At 43.9% G+C, this 24800-nt stretch overlaps 1 protein-coding gene across 1 annotated transcript in view; it reads left to right on the forward strand.

The window, feature by feature from the left end:
- The first annotated feature begins 1604 nt into the window (after nt 1–1604).
- The window catches only part of LOC132829849 (calcipressin-3-like), a 165562-nt gene continuing 142366 nt past the window's right edge, over nt 1605–24800 (forward strand). Inside the window, exons 1-2 of the mRNA XM_060847229.1 lie at nt 1605–1633; nt 2920–3156. Of these exons, the coding sequence (XP_060703212.1) occupies nt 2965–3156 (192 nt within the window). The 5' untranslated portion in view covers nt 1605–1633; nt 2920–2964. The remainder of the gene's footprint in view (nt 1634–2919; nt 3157–24800) is intronic.

The following is a 24800-nucleotide window of genomic DNA, read 5'->3' on the forward strand; positions in this document are numbered from 1 at the left end:
TGGGCCCGAAACGTTAACTCTGCCTTCTGTCCATAGATGCTGCCAGACCTGCTGAGGTTTTCCAGCAATTTCTGTTTTTGTTTTATCCTTCAACCAACAATTAAGAAATAGATGATTGGGTTATTTTATTTAATTGCTGTCTGTGCAAGTTAGCTATGGGTGCATTGACTGATGTATTTCTTACATTGACACCAATTACCACACTTCTTAAGTATTAATTGGATTTAAGCATGTTGGATGAAAAGCACTGTATAAATACAGAGAACTAGATTATTTGGGTCAAACAATGGTCTCACTTACTAAGAGTAGAGAACGAATAAGAAATCCTTTTCAGTTCTTTCTGACACTTGAGTGATCATAGTCAGGCATTGACAGTAAGGAAGTTCTACCCACTGAGACTTACAGAAGGCTTCACCTCATATTGCCAGCAACAGAGACTAAGGAATGTCATGGGACTCCAGATGAAAACCGAGGGGAGGGTGGGTCTGGTGGGGTTGAAGAGAAAGGCTTGGGGTAGTTTTCAGCAGTCACACTTTCCTGATGCCAGATTCTCTGAAATTCATGGGGCTAATCTTGAATCCCTCAGGCACTATTATAGTTGCCTCAAGGATTGTGGCTGTCAATTAATGCATCTGGTAGATGCTCTGCCACCAGCTGCCAGGCATCCAGGCTACAGGATGTTTGCCCAGTTCTTGGAAACTGACAGTGTCTCCAAGCCATATAATCATTCTTGATATCTTTCAAATCCATCTGAGACAACAGGCAAGCTCCTCAATCTAACACCCCCACTGAAGATGTGGTACTTCCAGCACACTCAAAGCTGTATTTTTGGGAGTGTACACCATTGTGGGTGTAACGGTGGCACAGTGGTTAGCACTGCTGCCTCACAGCGCAGACACCCGGGTTCATTTCCCGCCTCAGGCGACTGACTGTGTGGAGTTTGCACGTTCTCCCCGTGTCTGCGAGGGTTTCCTCCAGGTGTTCCGGTTTCCTCCCACAATCCAAAGATGTGCAGGTCAGGTGAATTGGCCATGCTAAATTGCCCGTAGTGTTAGGTTAGGGGTAAGTGTAGGGGTATGGGTGGGTTGCGGGTCGGTGTGGACTTGTTGGGCCGAAGGGCCTGTTTCCACACTGTAAGTAATCTCATTTTATCTAATCCTGAAGCGCCCAGATGCTCAGCCCTAAAACCTGTTGATTCAGGAAAGTGCTACCCTTTCGCCTTGTGACAGCTGCCAGACTTCAATGGATCTGCTCATGTTGCGCAGTATAACGATACAAACGTTTCCTACTGAAAGAGATTCAATGCACTGCGCATATTTTATTAGCGGGAGCCCTCACAACATAAGGGAGCAGGTCAAACTTCGCCAGACCCCAATCCAAGGAGACAATAAGCGGATGGTCCGGACGCCAGTGGTGCAGGTAACCCCGCAGTGAACTAGTGGCCTCTCACCCAACCATGCTGCTTCTAGCCCCGCCCCCGATAACTCCGATTCGTCAGTCATGACATCATTAGCGACTAGTCCAACTTTCCCGATCTGTGATTGGTTAAACGTGATATCAATCACTCCGTCAAGTCAAGTTTGTTTTTCCGTCAGCAAGGTGCAGTGAGGGTTGACACCCGGAGCTGTTGCAGGTTTGTCTGGGGATGGTGTTGAAACCTTTCACGTTTCTGTTCTGTGTTTTAATTTAATAGATGAGTCTGATGAGAAATAGGTAGTTGAGTTGACTTGAATACATTATTATCAATGTAAACTCGAATTTTTTCGAAATTTTTAGTTTAGACTGTCTGGTTTTATGTCACAAATTACAGTTACGTGAGAGCAATACATTTTGCAATTTGTTTTGTTTCGAAGGAACTTCCTTTTCCTTGAGCTCATTTCGATTAGTTTTTAAGGATTCTATTTCCTATTCGATCCAGGCATTGCTGTCCTCAAAAGGATACTGTTGTCATACAAACTGCAACACATTTGAAGAACTGTACAACAGCTTTCTGCAATAATTTAAATTATGCAACTAATTAAGAATTCCTATTAATATTATGTGTTCACAGCACAGCTGTTGAAGCTTATCAGGACTGCAATAACTAATCATTCTGAATTGATTTACCAGGTTTCAATTGGCTTAGGGTTATTTTATTGCAGTTGTGAGTTTAAAAAAGAATGCTACCTGGAGACTTGGAGATTAGGAATCATAAAAGTGCACTGATGCATCTTACCATGGAGTGCTACAACCTGTGCATTTCTAATCTCAGTATCAGCTTCCAGTGGAGACCAGGTGCTTTCTCTGAGGGAGAATGAGTTGATCTCATAGCATTGGTATACATTAATCATAGAAAATATCATCACAATACCTAAATAGGGTCAGCTATAATTGGGGGATATGCAGCCATTATTGGACAAAAATCAATCAAATGAAATGCTTCAAATAAAGTGTGAATCTTGAATGTGCAAAAGCTATTTCTTGGTTAAGTTATTCAACCATCTTAATAGAAATATTAATAGATTGACTATACTTTCTATAGTTATTATTATTAACGTGTTCAGATATTTTGATATATATTGGTGGGACACAGGTAGGACTTGAACCAGGACCTTCTGGCCCAGTAGTAGGGACATTACTCTGCACAAGACCCTGACTCATATACTTTCAGTATATTGACTTGTTTCAGCATACGATGTTAATTTGACATAGTGCTGTTGCCACTATATCCTGATTTAAATTGAATCCTTGCCTGACTTATGATTTTGTTTTGAAGTAGAATGTACAGAAATTAGCTTCTAATATAAAATTATTTGTGTGATTATGTTGCATAAAAAATTAGTTTTAAACAGGTTTGTCACTGTAAACTATACTGATTTCAATATATTGTAATCCCCCTTTTACCACAGATATTTTCAATTTAGTGCCTTTTTAATTTAGGGTTTTTTATAAGAACATTCAACTGGAGGCTCAGGCAGTGACACAATGCTAAGAGACAGTGCACAGATATGGCCCGAAACTTCAAACCATTCGAGCCTTTGTGATAATGATCAAGAGGATCTGATCTTTGAGGACTATGACAACCTGGACTCCAGGGTTATGAACTTGAGCAATCTTCCTACATCGCTATTTGCTTGCTGCGTTCATGAAACAGTCTATGAAGATGAAAATCAGAGGGTAAGACTCTAATGTGGAAGCAGTGTATTATTTATTAAGTTTAATTATCCTAGTTGACAATGCCAAGAAGCAGACAATGCCAAGAGCTTCAGGTGGGGTGGAGGGGGAGGTGGGGGAATGGCATTGTATAGGGTGAGGGGGAGTAACCTTCTCTTCATGTCAAATAAAAAAATCTTTTAAATTTCTAACTTATTATCATTCCCTTTCTTTGAATGTATATATCTCGTGGGTTAAAATATTGAATTTAGTGCCATACCGGTATTCATTTTTATTAACTGCACACATAGATGCTCTTATAATAGTTCAATTGTTCTTTCCTTTTATTATTTAAATTCTTTCACTTCATCTAGGTGGCTTATAAATCTGGAATTGGGAATTACCTCAGTAGTTCCAAACTTGTGTTTCTTTCCTTTAACATCAATATCCTTGGAGCATGCAGATCATGTTGCCATTGAATTCCATCAGAATAATTGTACTGCTTCAATGTCACATCCAAACTTGTAGGTAATGTGTTCCAAAAATGACTTTGCTAGAGTTTAATGTTTTCACATTTTGACTGTCAAATGTCTGATTGTGCCAGCATCTTCATTTCCAATGATCTGTATATATTCATTCCAGTATTCCTCTTATATGCAAAGATTTCTTCTTCTTCAGAATATACATTAATGCACACTCCATCAAATACATAAATAAAATGTGTGCCAACAAGAAAATCAGCTCTAAAGTGACATCTCTACCTATAATTATATGTTGAGAAATCAAATGTCCAACTTTGGGCATGCAATTGTTCATGAAGGAGGCCAAATAGATGTATTAAAGTGATCTTGGTCTGTGACGTTGCTTTAGCAACAGTATTGATGGCTCGATCACTAGCTAGAATTCATTTTAGTTATGTATTTTCTCAAGAATTTATGCAATTGATAATTTGTATCATCTGTCAAACAGCCCGAGCCATTCAACCAATAGCTCTGATAAGCCTGGCATGAGTTGACTTTTCGAAGACAAGTGTTTAGATCAGAGTGATGCTGGAAAAACACAGCAGGTCAGGCAGCATCCGAGGAGCAGGAAAATCGACATTTCGGGCAAAAGCCCTTCATCAGGAAGAGAGGAAGGAAGGCTCCAGGGTGGAGAGATAAATGGGAGCGTGGGGCTGGGGAGAAGGTAGCACAAAGTACATTGGGTGAATGGGGGTGGGGATGGAGGTGATAGGTCAGAGGGGAGGGTGGAGTGGATAGGTGGGAGGGGAGATGGACAGGTCATGAGGACAATGCTGAGCTGGAAGGTTGGAACTGGGGTAAGGTGGGGGGAGGGGAAATGAGGAAACTGTTGAAGTCCACATTGATGCCCTGGGGTTGAAGTGTTCTGAGGCAGAAGATGAGGCATTCTTCCACCAGGCGTCAGGCAGTGAGGGAGTGGTGGTGGAGGAGGCCCAGGACCTGCATGCCCTCGGCAGAATGGGAGGGGGAGTTGAAATGTTGGGCCACGGGGCAGTGTGGTTGATTGGTGTGGGTGTCCTGGAGATATTCCTTGAAGTGCTCTGCGAGGAGGCGTCCAGTCTCCCCAATGTAGAGGAGACTGCATCGGGAGCAACAGATACAATAAATGACATTGGTGGATGTGCAGGTGAAACTTTGGTGGATGTGGAAGGCTACTTTGGGACCTTGGATGGTGGTGAGGGAGGAGGTGTGGGCACAGGTTTTGCAATTCCTGCGGTGGCAGGGGAGAGTGTCAGGATGGGAGGGTGGTTTGTTGGGGGACGTAGGCCTGACCAGGTAGTCACAGAGGGAATGTTCTTTGTGGAAAGCGGGAAGGGGTGGGGAGGGAAATATATCTCTGGTGGTGGGGTCTATTTGGAGGTGGTGGAAATGTCGGCGGATGAAGTGGTTAATGCAGAGGTTGGTAGGGTGGAAGGTGAGGACCGGGGGGGAATTTTGTCCTTGTTACGGTTGGAGGGGTAGGGTCTGAGGGTGGAGGTGCGGGATGTGGATGAGGTGCGTTGGAGGGCATCTTCAATCACGTGGGAAGGGAAATTGCGTTCTCTAGAAAAGGAGGCCATCTGTTGTTTTCTATGGTGGAACTGCTCCTCTGTGGAGCAGATATGGTGGAGGTGGAGAAATTGGGAATACAGGATGGCATTTTTCCAGGAGGTAGGGTAGGAAGAGGTATAATCCAGGTAGCTGTGGGAGTTGGTGGGTCATTATTAATGGAGATGGAGAGGTCCAGGAAGGGGAGGGAGGTGTCAGAGATGGTCCAGGTGAATTTAAGGCCGGGGTGGAATGTGTTGGTAAAGTTGATGAACTACTCAACCTCTTCGTTGGAGAATGAGGTGGTGCCAATGCCGTCATCAATGTAGCGGAGGAAGAGGTGGGGAATGGTGCCAGTGTAACTACAGAAGATGGACTGTTCTACGTAGCCGACTAAGACACAGGCATGGCTGGGGCCCATACGGGTGCCCATGGCTACCCCTTTGGTCTGGAGGAAGTGGGAGGATTCGGAGGAAAAATTGTTAAGGGTGAGGACCAGTTCAGCCAAACGAATGAGAGTGTCGGTGGAAGGGTACTGTTGGGGACGTCAGGAGAGGAAGAAACAGAGGGCTTTGAGGCCCTGGTCATGACGGATGGAGGTGTAGGGGAATTGGATGTCCATGGTGAAGAGGAGGCATTGGGGGCCAGGGAAACAGAAGTCTAGGAGGAGGTGGAGGGTTTGGGTGGTGTCTCGAATGTATGTGGGGAGTTCCTGGACTAGGGGGGATAGGACAGTGTCGAGGTAGGTGGAGATGAGTTTGGTGGGGCAGGAGCAGGCTGAGACAATGGATCAGCCAGGGTGGTCAGGCTTGTGAATCTTGGGAAGGAGGTAGAATCAGGCAGTGCGGGATTCTTGGAATATGAGATTGGAAACTGTGGGTGGGAGATCTCCTGAGGTGATGAGATTCTGTATGGTCTGGGAGATGGTGGTTTGGTGATGGGGGATGGGGTCATGGTCGAGGGGGCGGTAGGAGGAGGTGTCTTCGAGTTGGCATCTGGCTTCAGCGGTGTAGAGGTCCGTGCGCCAAACTACCACTGCACCCCCTTTATCTGCTGGTTTGATAGTGAGGTCAAGATTGGAGCAGAGGGAGTGTAGGGCTGCGCGTTGTGAGGGTGAGAGGTTGGAGTGGAGGAGGGGGGGGGTTGACAGGCCGAGGCGGTTAATGTCTCGGTGGCAGTTGGAAATGAAGAGGTCGATGGCAGGTAATAGGCCAGCGCGGGGTCCAGGTGGATGGAGTGTGTTGGAGATGAGTGAAGGGGTCCTCAGAAGGTGGGCAGGAATCCTAATTGTAAAAGTAAGCTCGGAGGCAGAGGCGATGGAAGAAGTGTTCGACGTCACGATATGTATTAAATGCATTGATGCATGGGTGGAGTGGGATAAAGATAAGGCCTTTGCTGAGGACTGATCGTTCGTCCTCAGTGAGAGGAAGGTCTGGTGGGATAGTGAAAAACCGGCAGGGCTGGAAGCTAGGACCTGGTGTACGTGTGGAGCTGGGAGTGGGGGTGGAGCCTGTAACTGGAGTGGGTGTGATGGTGGAGGGAATGGGGGTGGAGATGGGAGTGGGGGTGGTGTACCCCTCAGGATTCTGGGGGCGGGGATGGTGACAGTGGGATCTGCGGAGGGGATGTTGGCAGAATGCAGGTGAGTGGCGTTGGTGGGGGTGGAAGTGGTGGTGAACACGGCAGTAGAGGAGGCGGAAGTCACTGAATGTATAATGTCAGCGATGACGTGGGGGGCGGAGGTGATGTCACGTGTGGTGCATGAGGAATCGTGAGGGGCAGAAGTGGCTGTGGAATTGGCATCTGGCTTGACGGCCGTGATGGGGGCGGACGTGATGTCATCGATCATCGTGGGGATGGTAGCTGTACCAGCCACATGGCTAATGGTGTCTGAACAATTCCAGAGGCGGTGGAATCTTCTGGAATGTTTGAGGAGCACTGGTTATGGAGGTGAGTGTGTTAAAGTGTGTTGTACTTACAGTTTTTGATGTTTGAGATGGTGTTAAAATACTGTTTGTTGAGAGTATGAATTCTTCTTAGAATATAGTACAGAGTGGGTCCTTTGCAATTCTGAGAGAGTGTGGCCCTCAGCTGAGGCAGGGCTGACTGTAGAGAGTGCATTGCTGCGCGTGTGGACAGGAGGATCCAGAAGGAGAACCGTTTCTGCTGGTTTTGAATCTGTAGTCTGTACTGGTTGTCCTGTTCGATTCCAAACTGTGTTGGGTTGAATGTAGTCTGGAGTCCATGTGGGATCAGTTGGTTACGGAGGTGGCACTGAGGAAGCAAAGGTGGCTTTGGTAGCGAGTCTGTTTCAGTACATGGTTGAAGAGCTTCAGGGCAGAGGAGATGACCTGGGGGTTGCAGTGAGAGACTCGCTGAGGTTCTTGTGGAGAGAGGAGGAGAACTTCAAGGTATGCTTCTTCTAAGACAAGAACAACCAGTACTATTTTCCTGGCTTTGGGGTAACAGACTAGGATATGCAGAGGAGGTGAGAATAGCAAGAACCATGTAGGAACACTTCTCTGATATACTGCCACCATTCTGAAAATCTCTTGCAGGTGGATTGGTATGAGTGTCAGCTGAATTCTCAACAAAGACTTGTAGGAAATTCAAGTAATTGAGACCACAATGATTGGTGATTTCTTCTTATTCTTGTCTCTGTTTATCTGTGTCAAAGTGTCATGATTCCCAATCCTCTCCTCACATTCAAGGACTTCTGCTCCATGAATATGATCTCCTAACAGCAGTTGGCATTTTAAATTGGAACAGTGCATTTTTAAATTTCCATGCTGCCTTATTGCCATGGATATCCCACACGACTCCTTTTTTTGTGCCTCCTCCACACATGCTGTCTATTACACCCCTGTTGCTGCAGCACACTTTAAACCTAATGAGTGCCATGTATGACCCAGCACCCCTGCCTTCACCACAATTTTATGTGGTTTCTGACGGCCTGCCTGCTGAGGGACAATTCACACCTTTACCTTGGGAGTGAATGTAGAACTGGGACTACACTGTAGAACTGGAGTCGGCTATTTAGTACATTGAGCTTGTTTTTTAAAAATTTGTTGTGATTATGTTGATGTGTGACCTAACTCTGAGCTAAATTTTCATGTGGGGTGTGTGATATGCAAGTTGGACCCTTGGCAACTTATGGCTGTCTTGGGCCAGGGATTTGGTGTTTTCATAAGAATGTAAGAAATAGGAGCAAGTTAAGCTTGAAAGATTTTGGGGGGGAACCCTTGCCCTTGTACCTGAGTGTTAAGCACATGTGCTTAATTAATCGATCTGAGCTTTCTCACCTCCTGCTCCTTTTACCTGCTAGTATCAGTTAAACTACCTATTCAAGATGGCTCAGGAAATCCCTGGTGGACTCAACCTATAAGCCTCGCTTGGTTCATCCCGGGGATCTTATTGTGGTAGTCTGGAATAATATGACATAGTTTAGTTTAAATTTATTTAGCTTTATTTATCAATGGCATCAATGTTATAAAATAGAATATATAGATAATATAGTAATATAGATACCTGCAAGCCAGATTTGAGCTAAGGTTCTAAAACTATTAGCAGAGTACCGGCACCAGCTCTTACCCCAAGAGCTCTCTCAGGCAACTCTCCTTATTGCTGCAAACAAGATGTCTTTACACAGAATTTGGTATTAAAATTACAAAAATGCCACGTGTCCTTAATCAGATTAGCAACAATAAAATTACAAAAGTTTGCAGAGGAAGAGAAACTCATTGACAAGTCTGAGTACGTTTGACTATTTAAGCTACATGCACATCAAAGTGAGAACCCTTGACCAAGCTAAGCCAAATGGCCAGTTGCTTTGGCTAGTACATCATAATGAGAGACTTGTCTAAACTATGTGGAAAAGGTCATGAGGTAACCTCACTCAGCTGTCATTGTCCTCCAAAATGGCTTTTTCTTTTAAAATCATCTTGGATTCCCAGAATGCAAGTTAAATTCATAACATTCCTGGACCTTGAGCTGCACGGAACAACGCACAAATATTCAATCCATGACAAGACAGTGTTCATTCAAATCAAGCCTCAAAGAGTTAATCTTTCCACCAGCTTCCATCCTGTCTGTCTGTCTGTCTGTCTCTCTCTCTCTCTCTCTCTCTCTCTCTCAATGTAGATTGAACCCTTCAGTCAATGAATACAATTTACAGAAGAATGTTTTCTCTCTCTCATGAACATCTTCCAACTTCCTTACTATGTCAGTTTCAGCCTCTGTTTTCCCAGTCTGTAAGGGTAATCTGAGATTCACATTCCAGAACAGTCAGGATGAGGGAGCTGAGCTTCATTAATTCAATTCTGCTCAGTGTGGTTTACATGAAAATGTATCGGGATTGTTCTGTTATGTGCATATTCCACTCAGTTTATTAAATTACAAGGTCTTTTCCAACTGGGTTTGAATTTGTTAAGAGTCTTTGATATAAACAGAAATCTAGTTATTCAACATCCAACTGTGAAATATGCACAATCTTCCAGCCCCCGAAATGAGAAGGAAGTACTGCCACTCATTCCACAAGTGAACAAATGTTACCACCTTATTTACACCGATCCATTGACACTAAGAACAGATGTCCCCAATTCTTCTGAACAAATACCCCCAACCCCCATCCCACCGTGGTCAAGCGCTTTCCTGCATCTCCTGTTGCAAATGTGTCGCATGTAAGGCTACAAGCTTTCTCAAAACCATTGGTTTAAAAATTGAAAGAATAGACAATGGAGGCATATAGTTTTCTTAATAGGTATTTATTGATCTAGTGATCAATGGTATGCTTCCTCCTGATGATACCAAAACCAGAAGTGGGAATGTTTGGGCTGGGTTTGAGAAATGTAACCCTTGTAATTGCACACAAGTTACAGGACTTCTAAGCTTGAGTCATAATTCCTCCAATTATCCTGACTTTTGCATTCACAGTCGTAACTAGGATTGTTAGAGTTGGGAGCACGAGTAGGCCAATTGTCTCCTCTAACTTGTTCTACCATTCAATATAACGGTGACTGATCTGATTGTAGGCTCCACTCTACTGCCTTGCCTGCACCCTTAACTCTTGTCTCTACTGTCAACTGAAAATCTAACTCTGCCTTGAAGACTCCTCAGAAACTTGTATATTTCAAATCAGATCACCTCCCATTCTTCTAAACTCCACAAGTATAGGCACAGAATGCTCAACCTTCTGTCTTAAAACAGCCCCTCCATCTGTTCTGATGAAGAGTAACCAGACTCAATTCATTAATTCTGCTCACTTCCCACAGTTGCTGCCTCACCTGCTGAGTTTTACTAATACTCTCTGTTTTTGCTTACCTTCATGCTAGGATTTAGCCTAATGAACCTTCTTGGACTTGCTTCCAATCTAATTGTGTCCCTCCTTGAGTAATGTAACCAAAACTGTACATAATATTCTAAGTGTGGTCTTATCAAAGCCCTGTACGACTATAGCAAGATTTCCCTATTTTTGCTCTTCATTCCTATTCCAAGAAAGGCCAACATTTGTTTTGCCTTCCCAAATATTTGCGGAACCTGCATTCTAACATTTTGTGATTCATGTACATGCAGCATTTTGCAGTTCCTCCATTTAAAAAAAACAAATCTGCCATTCTACTCTTCTTTCCAATGTGGATAAGGGTGACATGGTGGCACAGTGGTAAGCACTACTGCCTCACAGTACCAGGGGCCTGAGTTTGAATCCACTCTTGGCAACTGTCTGTGTAGAGTTTGTATATTCTCCCCATGTCTGTGTGGGCTTTCTCCGGGTGCTCTGGTTTCCACCCACCGTCCAAAGATGTGCAGGTCAGGTGAATTGGCCATGCTAAATTGCCCGTAGTGTTCAGGGATGTGTCGGGTAGTGGTCTGCATAGGTTACTCTTTGAGGTTCGGTGTGGACTTGAAGGGCTGAATGGTCTGTATCCACACTGTAGGGATTCTAACTTCACATTATATTCTACATACCAATTTTTTTTTAACTTCACTTTATCATATCCCTTTATATTGTCTTTTATATCAATGTACCATGGAATCATCAACAAATGTGGATATCATGCAATCAATGTCTTCATCCAAGTCAATGATGTGGATTGCAAATAGATGAGGAGAAAGTGAGGTCTGCAGATGCTGGAGTGTCAGAGCTGAAAATGTGTTGCTGGAAAAGCGCAGCAGGTCAGGCAGCATCCAAGGAACAGGAAATTCGACGTTTCGGGCATAAGCCCTTTATCAAAAATGAGGAAAGTGTGTTCAGCAGGCTAAGATAAAAGGTAGGGAGGAGGGACTTGGGGGAGGGGCGATGGAGATGTGATATGTGGAAGGAGGTCAAGGTGAGGGTGATAGGCCGGAGTGGGGTGGGGGCGGAGAGGTCAGGAAGAAGATTGCAGGTTAGGAAGGCGGTGCTAAGTTCGAGAGATTCGACTGAGACAAGGTGGGGGGAGGGGAAATGAAGAAACTGGAGAAATCGGAGTTCATCCCTTGTGGTTGGAGGGTTCCCAGGCGGAAGATGAGGCGCTCTTCCTCCAACCGTCGTGTTGTTATGGTCTGGCGATGGAGGAGTCCAAGGACTTGCATGTCCTTGGTGGAGTGGGAGGGGAAGTTGAAGTATTGAGCCACGGGGTGGTTGGGTTGGTTGGTGCGGGTGTCCCAGAGGTGTTCTCTGAAATGTTCCGCAAGTAGGTGGCCTGTCTCCCCAATATAGAGGAGGCCACATCGGGTGCAGCGGATGCAATAGATGATGTGTGTGGAGGTGCAGGTGAATTTGTGGTGGATATGGAAGGATCCCTTGGGGCCTTGGAGAGAAGTCAGGGAGGAGGTGTGGGCGCAAGTTTTGCATTTCTTGCGGTTGCAGGGGAAGGTGCCGGGAGTGGAGGTTGGGTTGGTGGGGGGTGTGGACCTGACGAGGGAGTCATGGAGGGAGTGGTCTTTTCGGAACGCTGATAGGGGAGGGGAAGGAAATATATCCCTGGTGGTGGGGTCCGTTTGGAGGTGGTGGAAATGACGGCGGATGATACGCTGTAAATAGATGAGCCCCACCCCAGCAGTGTTCATGTTCAACGTGGCTTACAAACAGCACTGAAGGGCAGGTGTAGATGCAGGCTGGTTAGAGGTACACCTTGATTCCAGTAGACATTAGTTCATCTCCCAGAACTATTTCAAGTCCATCTAAATCTCAATCATCACTTGACACCGCATAACATGGGGATTCATGTATTCTCCATTGCCAATCACTCATTGTCTGTTTGTACAGTCCTCAGGAGTAATGCAATAGCAATGGAAATTTTTTTTAATTGCAGGTTCAATAAAACTTGAAGCTTTGACTGTCTTTTTGATTCATTCATGGATTGTGCCATCCTTAGTTGACCTTGACAAAGTGGTGGTGAGTTCCCTCCTTGAATTGCTGAAAACCCACTGAGGGGTTTTCCATAATTTTGACACAGTGACACAGAGCAAAAGCAGATATACTTCAAAGTTAGAATGGTGGCTGGTCTGGAGGGGATTTTCCAGGTGGTGATGTCCCCTCTGCTCTTTCCTCCTCAACAGTAGTGGTTGTAGGAACTTCAGTGAATTTCTGCAGTGCATCTGGAGAAAGGTGCACAGTGCTGCGACTGAATGTTGGTGGTGGAGGCAGAGAATGTTTGTTTGCGGATGGGGTAAGAAAGTAGTGGGCTGCTTGATCCAATATTTTGTCAAGTTTTTTGAGCATTATTGGAGTATCAGTTCTGATGAAAGGTTTATGCCCAAAATGTCAACTGTCCTGCTCCTCAGATGCTGCCTGACCTGCTGAGATCTTCCAGCATCACACGTTTTGACTCTGATCTCCAACATCTGCAGCCCTCACTTTCTCCTGAAGCATCAGTAGCTGAGTTATTCACTACAGCCTTCCTAGCTTCTGATCAGGTTCTTGTAGCCACCGTATTTATATGATGAGTCCAGTTCAATCAATGGCAGCCCCCAAGGGTGCTGATAGTGGGGCATTCAATGATGGCAATGGAATTGAATGTTAAGGAGCAATAGTTGGCTTTTCTTTTGTTGCCTACAGTCATTGCCTGACACTTGGGTGTCACGAATGTTACTTATCACTTTTCAGCCCCAACCTCGTTATTGCCCAAGTTTTGCTTTATTTGGATGTGGATTGTTTCAATATCAGAGGAGCAGTAAATTGTGCTGGGCATTGCACAGTCATCAGCAAGCGTCCCCATTTCTGACCTAATGGTGGAAAGATGGTCATTAATGAAGCAACTAAAGATGGTTGGGATGAGACTACTATCCTGAGGAACCCCTGCAGAGATGTCCTAGAAATGAGAATACTGACCTATAACAACCACAGCCATCTTCCTTTGTGCTACATATGCCTCCAGACAGTTTTGCCAGGCTCCTTGAGTCAGTCAAGTGTTGCTGTGATGTCAAGAGCAGTCACTTTCATCTCCCTTCTGGAATTCAACTTTTTTTTTCTGTATTTGAACCAATAGGGCAATTACTGGCTCTGGCATATATCTGGTTCTGGCAGAAACCAGGTTCAGTGTCCATGAGCAGTTATTGCTAAGCAAGTACCACTTGATAAAATGTGATACCACATTGGTGATCCCTTCCATTCATGACTAGATGTGGCAGGGCTGCAGGGCTTAGATCTGAGCCGTTGATTATGGAATTACTTAGCGCCATATATCACATGTTGTCTTGCATGGAAGTAGTCCTTTGAACCAGAGTGGATCCCTTGGCTTGAAGGTAATGGAAAACTAGGAGATATGCTGGTCTGTCAGGTTACAAGAATGCAAAGATTAGTACCTGAATATTAAGGGTATATACATCCAAAAGAATAGAAAGCCAGGTAAAGATAGAGGATGTAAAAATGGAGAGCAAGAATTTTGCCAAAAGCAGAAGGGAAATAAAACGAGTGGTGGTCTTTAAGAGAATGAGACTGGGGAGTTAATAATAGGTAATAAGGGAATAGATGAAAAGAAGACATTTTGCTTCTGTCTTCATGATAAGGGATTAAAAAAAAGAAATCCCAGAAATAGTTGTAAATAAGGAAATGGAAGGAAGGAATTTGGTGAAATTACAATTCCAGAGAAGCAGTACTGAACAAAGTGATAGAATTGTTGGCTAGAGGTTACTTATGGTCTCCATCCTAGGGTCTTGATTAGGTAATTAATGTGGCAGTGAATGGGTTTGTATTAGTCTTTCTAAGTTGACACTTAGAAAAGTTGAAGTTATCAGGAAGAATCAACATGGTTTTGTGAAAAGGAAATCATATTTTACCAAGTTTCTAAAGGAGTAACATGCACGATGGATAAGGAGGATTTTTATGTACTGTAATTGGATTTTCAGAAGGTATTTGGCAAGTTGGAATGTATCAGGCAAAGAAGCAGCACATGGTATAGAGAGCAACGTACAAGCAAGGATAGAAGAGTGGTTGGTTGGCAGAACATGAGATGATACATCAATGGGGCTTTTTATAATTGGTGGATGTAATGAGTAGAGTCAAGATTAGAGTAGTGCTAGAAAAGCACAGCAAGTCAAGCCGCATCCGAGGAGCAGGAAAATTGATGTTTCGGCCAAAAGCCCTTCTGTAACGAGTAGAGGCCTACAAGCTTCTGTGCTGGGTGTCAACATTTCACAATTTACATCAATGACTGAAATGAGTGGAGCAAGTGCATATTAGATGAATTTCCAGTTGACACAAAGATGGATCAGAAAACATAGTATGAAGAGGACATAAAGAGATTATATTCTATAAGACCATAAAACATAGGAGTGGAAGTGAGGCCATTCGGCCCATCGAGTCCACTCCGCCATTCAATCATGGCTGATGGGCATTTCAACTCCACTTATCCGCATTCTCCCCGTTGCCCTTAATTCCTCGTGACATCAAGAATCTATCAATCTCTGCCTTGAAGACATTTAGCGTCCCGGCCTCCACTGCACCCTGCGGCAATGAATTCCACAGGCCCACCGCTGTCTGGCTGAAGAAATGTCTCCGCATTTCTGTTCTGAATTGACCCCCTCTAATTTTAAGGCTGTGTCCACGGGTCCTAGTCTCCTCGCCTAACGAAAAAAATTTCCTAGTGTCCACCCTTTCCAAGCCATGTATTATCTTGTAAGTTTCTATTAGATCTCCCCTTAATCTTCTAAACTCCAATGAATACAATCCCAGGATCTTCAGCCGTTCCTCGTATGTTAGACCAACCATTCCAGGGATCATCCATGTGAATCTCCGCTGGACACGTTCCAATGCCAGTATGTCCTTCCTGAGGTGTGGGGACCGAAACTGGACACAGTACTCCAAATGGGGCCTAACTAGAGCTTTATAAAGTCTCAGTAGCACAACGGTGCTTTTATATTCCAACCCTCTTGAGATAAGAGACAACATTGCATTCGCTTTCTTAATCACGGACTCAACCTGCATGTTTACCTTTAGAGAATCCTCGACAAGCACTCCCAGATCCCTTTGTACTTTGGCTTTACCGTTTAGAAAGTAGTCTATGCTTTTATTCTTTTTTCCAAAGTGCAAGACCTCACATTTGCTCACATTGAATTCCATCAGCCATTTCCTGGACCATTCTCCCAAATTGTCTAGATCCTTCTGTAGCCTCCCCACTTCCTCAGTACTACCTGCCTGTCCACCTAACTTCGTATCATCGGCAAACTTCGCTAGAATGCCCCCAGTCCCTTCATCCAGATCATTAATATATAATGTGAACAGCTGCGGCTCCAACACTGAACCCTGCAGGACACCGCTTGTCACCGGCTGCCATTCCAAAAAATAACCTTTTATCCCAACTCTCTGCCTTCTGTCAGACAGCCAATCCTCAATCCATACCAGTAACTCACCTCGAACACCATGGGCCCTCACCTTGCTCAGCAGCCTCCCGTGTGGCACCTTATCAAAGGCCTTTCGGAAGTCTAGATAGACCACATCCACTGGGTTTCCCTGGTCTAACCTACTTGTCACCTCTTCAAAGAATTCCAACAGGTTTGTCAGGCATGACCTCCCCTTACTAAATCCATGTTGACTTGTTCTAATCAGACTCTGCTCTTCCAAGAATTTAGAAACCTCATCCTTAACGATGGATTCTAGAATTTTACCAACAACCGAGGTTAGGCTAATTGGCCTATAATTTTCCATCTGATAGTGAGAAGGCAAAATATGACAGGTGGAGTATAGTGTGGGGAAAAAATGTCTAATTGTACACCTTGGCAGGAAGAATACATTGATTACTATTACCTAAACAGAGAATGACTACAGAATTCTGAAGTGCAGAGGGACTGTGGTGTTGTGCATGAGTCACAAGAAGGTAGTATGCAGGTACAGCAAGTAATTAAGGCAGCTACTGGAATGCTATTCTTTATTACAAGAGAAATTAAGCATCAAAGTAAGGATGTTATGGTTTAGTTTTATAGTACATTGATGAGCCTACATCTCTCATACAGTGCACAGTTTTACTATCATTATTTAAGGATAGATGTAATTTCATTGGGAGTGGTTCAGAGGAGGTTTGTTCAGTTGTTACCTGAATGAGTGGATGGCCTAATAACAAAAGCTTGGACAGATTGGGCTCCTTTTCACTGGAGTTTAGAAATGTTTGAAGGATATGAAATCTTTAAAATAGTTGACAAGTAGTAAATGGAAATGAGATTTCTTGTTCTGCATGAGTCCTGAACTAGGGGCCACACTTTCAGGATTAAGGGTCATCCTTTTCAGACGGAGATGAAAATTTTCTTTCTCTAAGGATTGTGAGCCTTTGAAGCTGTGCCTTAGAAGGTAATAGAGATGTCACCATTTAATGTTTTTAAGTCAGTGATAGTGGAATTCATGTTAGGCAAGGTAATCAAAGGTGATTAAGAGTAGATGGAAATGTGGAATTCAAGACACAAAATGATCAGCCATGATCTTATTGAATGTTGCAACAGGTTCAAGGGCTGAATGACCTATTTTTACTTATAATTCCGATGTTCATATTTATGTTCATAACGCCTTGAAATTGAAAGAATAGATGGTGTTACATTTCAGTTTAAAAACAGATTGCATCCTATTCATTCATTCATCGACAGGCAAATGCTGAAACTTCTTAAGGCTTCTTAGCAGGACATTGTTTTTCTTCCCAAGTCAGAGCTGTCTGTACATGTCAATGACAGAACCAAACATAACAGGAGATTTTACCAACACGTACTCGAATGCATTGTGGCGATTTCTCCACTGGAAAAGTACTCTCATGCATATCAAGGCATTCAAAGCTGGTTAATGTGATGATCAACTTAACTTTGCAGGACTGAGCTCTTTGCCTCACTGTATTAAAAACACATCTACCTTACTGCATAGCATCTCATTGTGACATATCGAGATGTTATAGCATGTTGTATTTACTTGGCAGAATATCCCTAATTCCTCAGCAGGTTTCTCTGTGGACATGAGCTGTTGAAGGAGTTGTGTTTTTCTGGCCTCACCAGCACACACAAACAGCATAGGCAGAAATACAGCTTTCCTGTTGTCCTCATAAGTGGCTCCTTGGAAGAGATGCTTGAGATTCAAGCTGACTCACATAATGAAGGCGAAAGCGAGGACTGCAGATGCTAGAGATTAGAGTTAAGATTAGAGTGGTGCTGGAAATGCACAGCAAGTCAGGCAGCATCCGAAGAGCAGGAAAATCAATGTTTTGGACAGGAGCCCTTCATCCTCATTCCTGATGAAGGGCTCCTGCCTGAAATGTCGATTTTCCTGCTCCTCAGATGCTGCCTGACCTGCTGTGCTTTTCCTGTGCCACTCTAATCCTGACCCATATAACATCCACGCAAAAGTAACTTAGAGTGAGGAACAAAAAGTTTGTTTTACCTGCAAAAATAAAACTCCATTTGCACTTTCCAAACTTATTCCAACTCCATGAGGAGATAAGAATATGATCACTCACATCAAACTTAGTCCCATATCCTTTTGTATTTTCTGGATTCACAAAAGTGAACCAGTGTGTGTTTGAATTAACAATTAAACTAGCATTGACTGTTGTTTACATAGGAGAGCTCCAAATTTCTCACCACTCTTTGCATAGAAGTTTTTCCTAACTTGCCTTCAGAAAGATCTTCCTGTAACTTTTAGACCATGGTCCTTTGTGCTTAGACTCACCAGTCACCAGTGGAGGTATAACACTGAATCTGCTTCCCAAAGTGCAAACTTGAGAAGCTATGTTTTGTCCATAAAAGTAGGACAAATCCAATCCAGCAATTACTGCCACAACAGTCTACTCACAATCCCCAGCAAAGTAATGAAGTGGGATGATGACTTCTTCAACAGTAAGACCTACTTAGCTTGCTTGTCAGTTTTGTACTTTGCTCATAGAAGGATATTTGACTCCACACTGCATTGCAGCCTTTGTTAAAACATGGACATCAGTGCTGAATTCAAGAGATGAACTGAAAATGACTGTATTCGACATCAGTAAGAGTGAAATCATTGAGAATTAGGGTGGGGTGGTGGTGCTGGCAGTGAGGGAACTCGCCAGTGGCGACAGACATAACTACCACAAGGAGCAGGTCAATCCCACCCAAGGCAAGCTCGGTATGACCCCCATCTTCTCTGGTCCCAACACAAGGCTACACTCCAGGTATAGCTCGTAGAGGCAGCTATGCCTATACCCTGCTGTAATCAAGATGCTTTTACCCACAACTTTCTACTTGCTGCACTTTTCTGATGAAAGGTCAGCAGTTGAGTTTTGGCTAGCCTTGTTATCCCTCAGTATCAGTATAATCCTGCTCACCTCACTTTAGGGAAATGTGGTCATTGTTCCTTTAATTACAAAATCCCAAAAATGCTCTGGGATTTGTTTAACCTGTTTCACACTCACAGGAGTGCCTTTACAAAGTGCTTGCTCACCTAGCATGCTCACCATCTCTAACCTTCCATCAAATTGGGGTGACTATGGAAACGTTTCTTCTGAAACATAGGTTTATGGATCAGCTCATCATCTAAATGTGTATTCTCACTTTTGTAAATGTTGTTTATAGTTTAATAAAGCACTTTGGTAGTAAGGATCCACTTCAGAATAATCTCTGAACACATATACAACATAGTGACATAGAACATAGGACATTACAGCGCAGTACAGGCCCTTCAGCCCTCGATGTTGTGCTGTACTGTGAAACCAATCTACGCTATTCCATTATCATCCATATGTTTATCCAATGACCATTTAATACCCTTAAAGATGACGAGTTTACTACTGTTGCAGGCAGAGCATTCCACTCCATTACTACTCTCCAAATAAAGAATCTACCTCTGACATCTGTCTTATATCTATCATCCTTCAATTTAAAGCTATGTCGCATCATGCTAGCCATCACCACCCAAGGTAAAACGCTCTCAGTCCATCTTATCTAATCCTCTGATCATCTGTATGTCTCTATTATGTCACCTCTCAGCCTTCTTCTCTTTAGTCCCTTGGTCTTTCCTCATAAGACCTTCTCTCCATACCTGGTAAATCTCCTCTAAAACCTTTCCAATTCTTCCACATCCTTCCTATAATGTGGCAACCAGAACTGTACGCAATGCTCCAAGTGCAGCTGCACCAGAGTTTTTTTACAGCTGCAACATGACCTCATGGATCTGAAACTCAATTCTTCCACCAATAAAAGCTAACACACCGTAGACTGCTTTAACAATTCTATCAAACTGGGTGGCAACTTTCAGGGGCCTATGCACATGGACACTGAGATCTCTGCTCATCCACACTACCAAGAATCTTACCATTCGCCCAGTACTTTGATTTCCTGTTACTTTTTCCAAAGTGAATCAACTTCACACTTTTCCACATTAAACTCCAATTGCCACCTCTTAGCCTAGCTCTGCAGCTTATCTAAGTCCGTCTGCAACATCCTTCAGCACTGTCTACAACTCCACCGACCTTATGTCACCTGCAAATTTACTAACCCATTCATTTTTTTTTTAGCTTTGTTTCTTCACCTTCTCTTTTGTGTCAAAGTTCACTTTTTCTTCTTTTCTGTGGTTGTGTTGGAAGAAGGTGGTTGTGAGGGCGAGTCTGGTGGATCCATGCATCCATTCCTCATGGCTGTAGCACTACAGCTGTATTGAAGACTTCATCCTTGGTGGGTCTGGTCCATTCCTCCTGCCTGCAGTGCAGCGGTTTCAGTGATGGCTATAGCGGTGGTGGATGGTGGTACAGGTTCATTCCTCATGTGTATGGTGACAACATGGTAGCTTCAGCATTGGCGACTTGGTGGTTCCGGCCTGTCCTTTCTTGCTGTGGTGACGATGCAGTGACTTTGGTCTCAGCTTCGGCGGTGGCAGTGTGGTAGGCCCGCTCCACCATATCTCTTGCAAAAATGCCATCCCGTATTCCCAATTCCTCCGCATCCGCCGTATCTGCTCCCAGGAGGACCAGTTCCACCATAGAACACACCAGATGGCCTCCTTCTTTAGAGACCGCAATTTCCCTTCCCACATGGTTAAAGATGCCCTCCAATGCATCTCATCCACATCCCGCACCTCTGCCCTCAGACCCAACCCCTCCAACCGTAACAAGGACAGAACGCCCCTGGTGCTCACCTTCCACCCTACAAACCTTCGCATAAACCAAATCATCTGCCAACATTTCCGCCACCTCCAAAAAGACCCCACCACCAGGGATATATTTCCCTCCCCACCCCTTTCCGCCTTCCGCAAAGACCGTTCCCTCCGTGACTACCTGGTCAGGTCCATGCCCCCCCTACGACCCACCCTCCCATCCTGGCACTTTCCCCTGCCACCGCAGGAACTGTAAAACCTGTACCCACACCTCCTCCCTCACCTCTATCCATGGCCCTAAAGTAGCCTTCCACATCCATCAAAGTTTTACCTGCACATCCACTAATATCATTTATTGTATCCGTTGCTCCCGATGCGGTGTCCTCTACATTGGGGAGACTGGGCGCCTCCTAGCATAGCGCTTTAGGGAACATCTCCGAGACACCCGCACCAATCAACCACACCGCCCCGTGGCCCAACATTTCAACTCCCCCTCCCACTCTGCTGAGGACATGGAGGTCCTGGGCCTCCTTCACCGCCGCTCCCTCACCACCAGACGCCTGGAGGAAGAATGCCTCATCTTCTGCCTCGGAACATTTCAACCCCAGGGCATCAATGTGGACTTCAACAGCTTCCTCATTTCCCCTTCCCCTACCTCATCCTAGTTTCAAACTTCCAGCTCAGCACTGTCCCCATGACTTGTCCTACCTGCCTAGCTCCTTTTCCACCTATCCACTCCACCCTCTTCTCCCTGACCTATCACCTTCATCCCCTCCCCCACTCACCCATTGTACTCTATGCTACTTTCTCCCCACCCCCACCCTCCTCTAGCTTATCTCTCCACGCTTCAGGCTCACTGCCCTTATTCCTGATGAAGGGCTTTTGCCCAAAACGTCGATTTCGCTGCTCGTTGAATGTTGCCTGAACTGCTGTGCTCTTCCAGCACCACTGATCCTGCTCCAGAAATCCTTGCTTCGACCGTCTCGGCAGTGGTGTCCTGTAGCCACTCCATAAACCCAGATTGCCATGGAGAGAACAAAAGATGAACTTTGTCTCAATTAATTCTTTTTGTAATTTCTGTAATTAAAATGGTGCTGAATTGTGGTGACTAATATAAGTGACAATATATTGCTATTCTATTCTATTATACTTCCCATTGCAATGGACTATCCTTTATTGACAAAGCTGCCTCACCTACCTTTCCTTTTTGCCTATTCTTCTGGAATGTCAAATTCCTTTAAGTATTGATTCCCAGCCTTGGCCATTCTACAACCATGTCTCCAGAGTAAATATCAAGTCACATTCATTTATTCCCATTTGTAGTATTGAATATAGTCCTGACGAAAAGTCATTCGACCTAAAATGTTAACTCTGATATCTCTCCACAGATGCTGCCATACCTGTTGAGCTTTTCCAACAATTTCTATTTTTGTCTCTGACTTAGTGTTGTGGGGAAAATCACCAGCCTCAGAGTCAAAGTTGGGGTTCAACATCAGAGTTTATTGTACAAGGAAATACCGGAGCTCCGGGGAGAGAAAAGACACCAACAACAAGCTGCGAGTCTTCTCTCAACCCGGAGCACATGTCAAGATACATTTATACATTTTGTGGTACAATAGGTCAGTGATGAGGTTACTGTCTCTGTAACGTAGTTTGTTTGTCGTAAACATTACATAATCATTGATAGTTTTGATGTAGTCATTGTCAGTTCCAGTACAGGCTTTGTTAATTTCAGTATGGTCATTGTCAGTTTCAGTGTCAGCGTGGAAGTCCATTGCTGTAGTAATGGGCGCTAATAACTCTTCCTGAGAAGGACAAATACTGCAGTCCTGGCTATCAGCACTTTGTATTGATTCCGTATCAAACAGTTAGTATTTCTATCAAAGGTGTTGGTTGGACCCAGACACTTCAGCGGGCAGTATACACTACTCATGTGTATTCTCTCTCCCACCCACCTTAAACTAATCAACCAGATTGCAAGTGCATTGTGCTGGCATTGTGGTGGTCCCAGGCAGTATCGGTGTTTGCTCTGCTGTCTCTCTCCATATTGTGGTTCAGCGGCCATCTTGTGTGTCCGTGTGCCTAGTGTCACCCTGCCCTGTGCCATCTTCTACTTCAGCAGCATCTGCAGTTCTTTCATTTTTATTTATGACCCGCTGAAATTGTCTACCTTGTCACAAATGCTGTTTGCATTCAGCTGAGGAATCTTAAGCTTTGATATTTTACAATTATTACTTTGTCTGTAATATGTGCTACAATCTTGGGTGTACATTGTCTACTCTGTCTTGTCACATTTTGATTATTCTTTGCTTCTTCACTACCTCATACCTCTGCTCTCTTGGTTCCTTCTGATTTTTTAAAACTTCCCTTCAATTATACCTCACCTCCTAATCAGTTTAAAGCCTGATCTACAACCTGAGTTGTGAGATTCTCCAGGATATTGGTTCCAGCATGGTTCAAATGGAGTTGTTCCAACAAAACAGCTGTCTTTCGCAGTACTGTAGCTAGTGCCCAATGAATGAAAAGCCATTTCTCTTAGACTAATCTTTGAACCAGGTATTACCTTTCTAATCTTATTTACTTTACACCAATTTGCGTGTGGCTCAGATAGTAATCCAGAAATTACTACCCGTCAATTTGGTTCTGCTTTCTAATGTAGCTTCTAGCTACTTGTAATCCGTCAGCAGAACCCCTTTCCTAGTCTTCCCCATGCTGTTGGTATCTCTGTTGTTCTCCTTGTGAAGCTGCTGTCTCTTCTCTGACTTATTAGAGAAGCTGCTGACCCTGCTTTCTCTCACACTGTTTATGAAACTGCTGTCTTTGTTCGCTCGCGCTGCTTCAAAAGGACAGGCAATTCCCCTCTCTCACTGTTTTACATGGTGGTGACTATCTACAGGCCTTTCTCTGTTCCACTCCTGCAGTGAAGCTTGATCGTGGACTTGTTTTTTTTTTCACATGCCCATTTGAGCTTTCAGAATGGACAGAAATTTTTTTTTAGTTTATATGAATTATTTAGATGGTGAAGAAAGAGTGTTCTATAGAAATATAGAAAATAAGAAACGGAGTAGGCCATTCGGCCCTTTAAACCTACTCCGCTACTCAATATAATCAACATCCAACTTGGTATCCTGCTTCTATCTTCTCCCCAGGCCCTTGGTTGATTTCATCCTAAGAACAATCTCTAACGACTCCTTGAAAATGTTCAATGCCTTGCCCTCAACTGCTTTCTGTGACAGTATTTGTTAAAGTTTATTGTTAACTACTCATGTCCAAACCGAGTGTTCCATGATTATAGGCAATGGTTGAAGTCAAAACTGGAAATCAAACCCCACTATTTCTGAAGTCATCACATGAAGTCATCGCAAAAGTTAATGATTTTATAAAAGTATGAAAAATGACCCAATTTATCTGTATTTTAGAGCCAGGTTGATAAAGCATGGAACATTATGAATAGGAATGGTTACTTATTACAAAGAAATGGATTCTAGCTATGAATAAAAAATTTATGAATCTTCGATACATGCCTCTACTAGTTAAAATTCTAATCCTTTTATAAATACATATACAGACACAAACAGGACAAGCACATTGATATAATCGCCAGAGGGAAAGACTAGGGAGGAAGTTCAATGGTCCCTGCTCACAGTGTTCACTGCGATGGCCCTTTTGGATTACATGGACTTGGTTGGTCTTCACTAGACACTTCAATAGGCTTGCAGAAGATGCAAGTGGCCAGGTGGTCATACTTTCAAAGTCCCTGACTTACTCATGAAGAGCCACAGCTCATAGCAACTGCTGAGGCAAGAATCAACTGCCTTTCTTCAGACTAAAGGTGGCTTTACTGCTGAGAAAAGAGACAACATTTGTCCTGATGCCCTATGTCCTGAACCCAATTACATAGTCATTGGCAGGCGCCGAAGGCCTTCGTCATCAATAACTGATGGGTCATTGGTCCACAGGCCAATTGTTATTAGCCAAAATTCCATTTATGCATACCGTTTGGCTCTCGCTTATCTGTACCCCCATCCCCCAACCCCTCGCTGCTTGAACAAATATATTATTAGTTTAAATAAAACCAAGACATGGGGATGCTGGAAATCTGAAACAAG

This window comes from Hemiscyllium ocellatum, chromosome 30 (genome assembly GCF_020745735.1).
Source record: "Hemiscyllium ocellatum isolate sHemOce1 chromosome 30, sHemOce1.pat.X.cur, whole genome shotgun sequence".
Lineage (NCBI taxonomy): Eukaryota > Metazoa > Chordata > Chondrichthyes > Orectolobiformes > Hemiscylliidae > Hemiscyllium > Hemiscyllium ocellatum.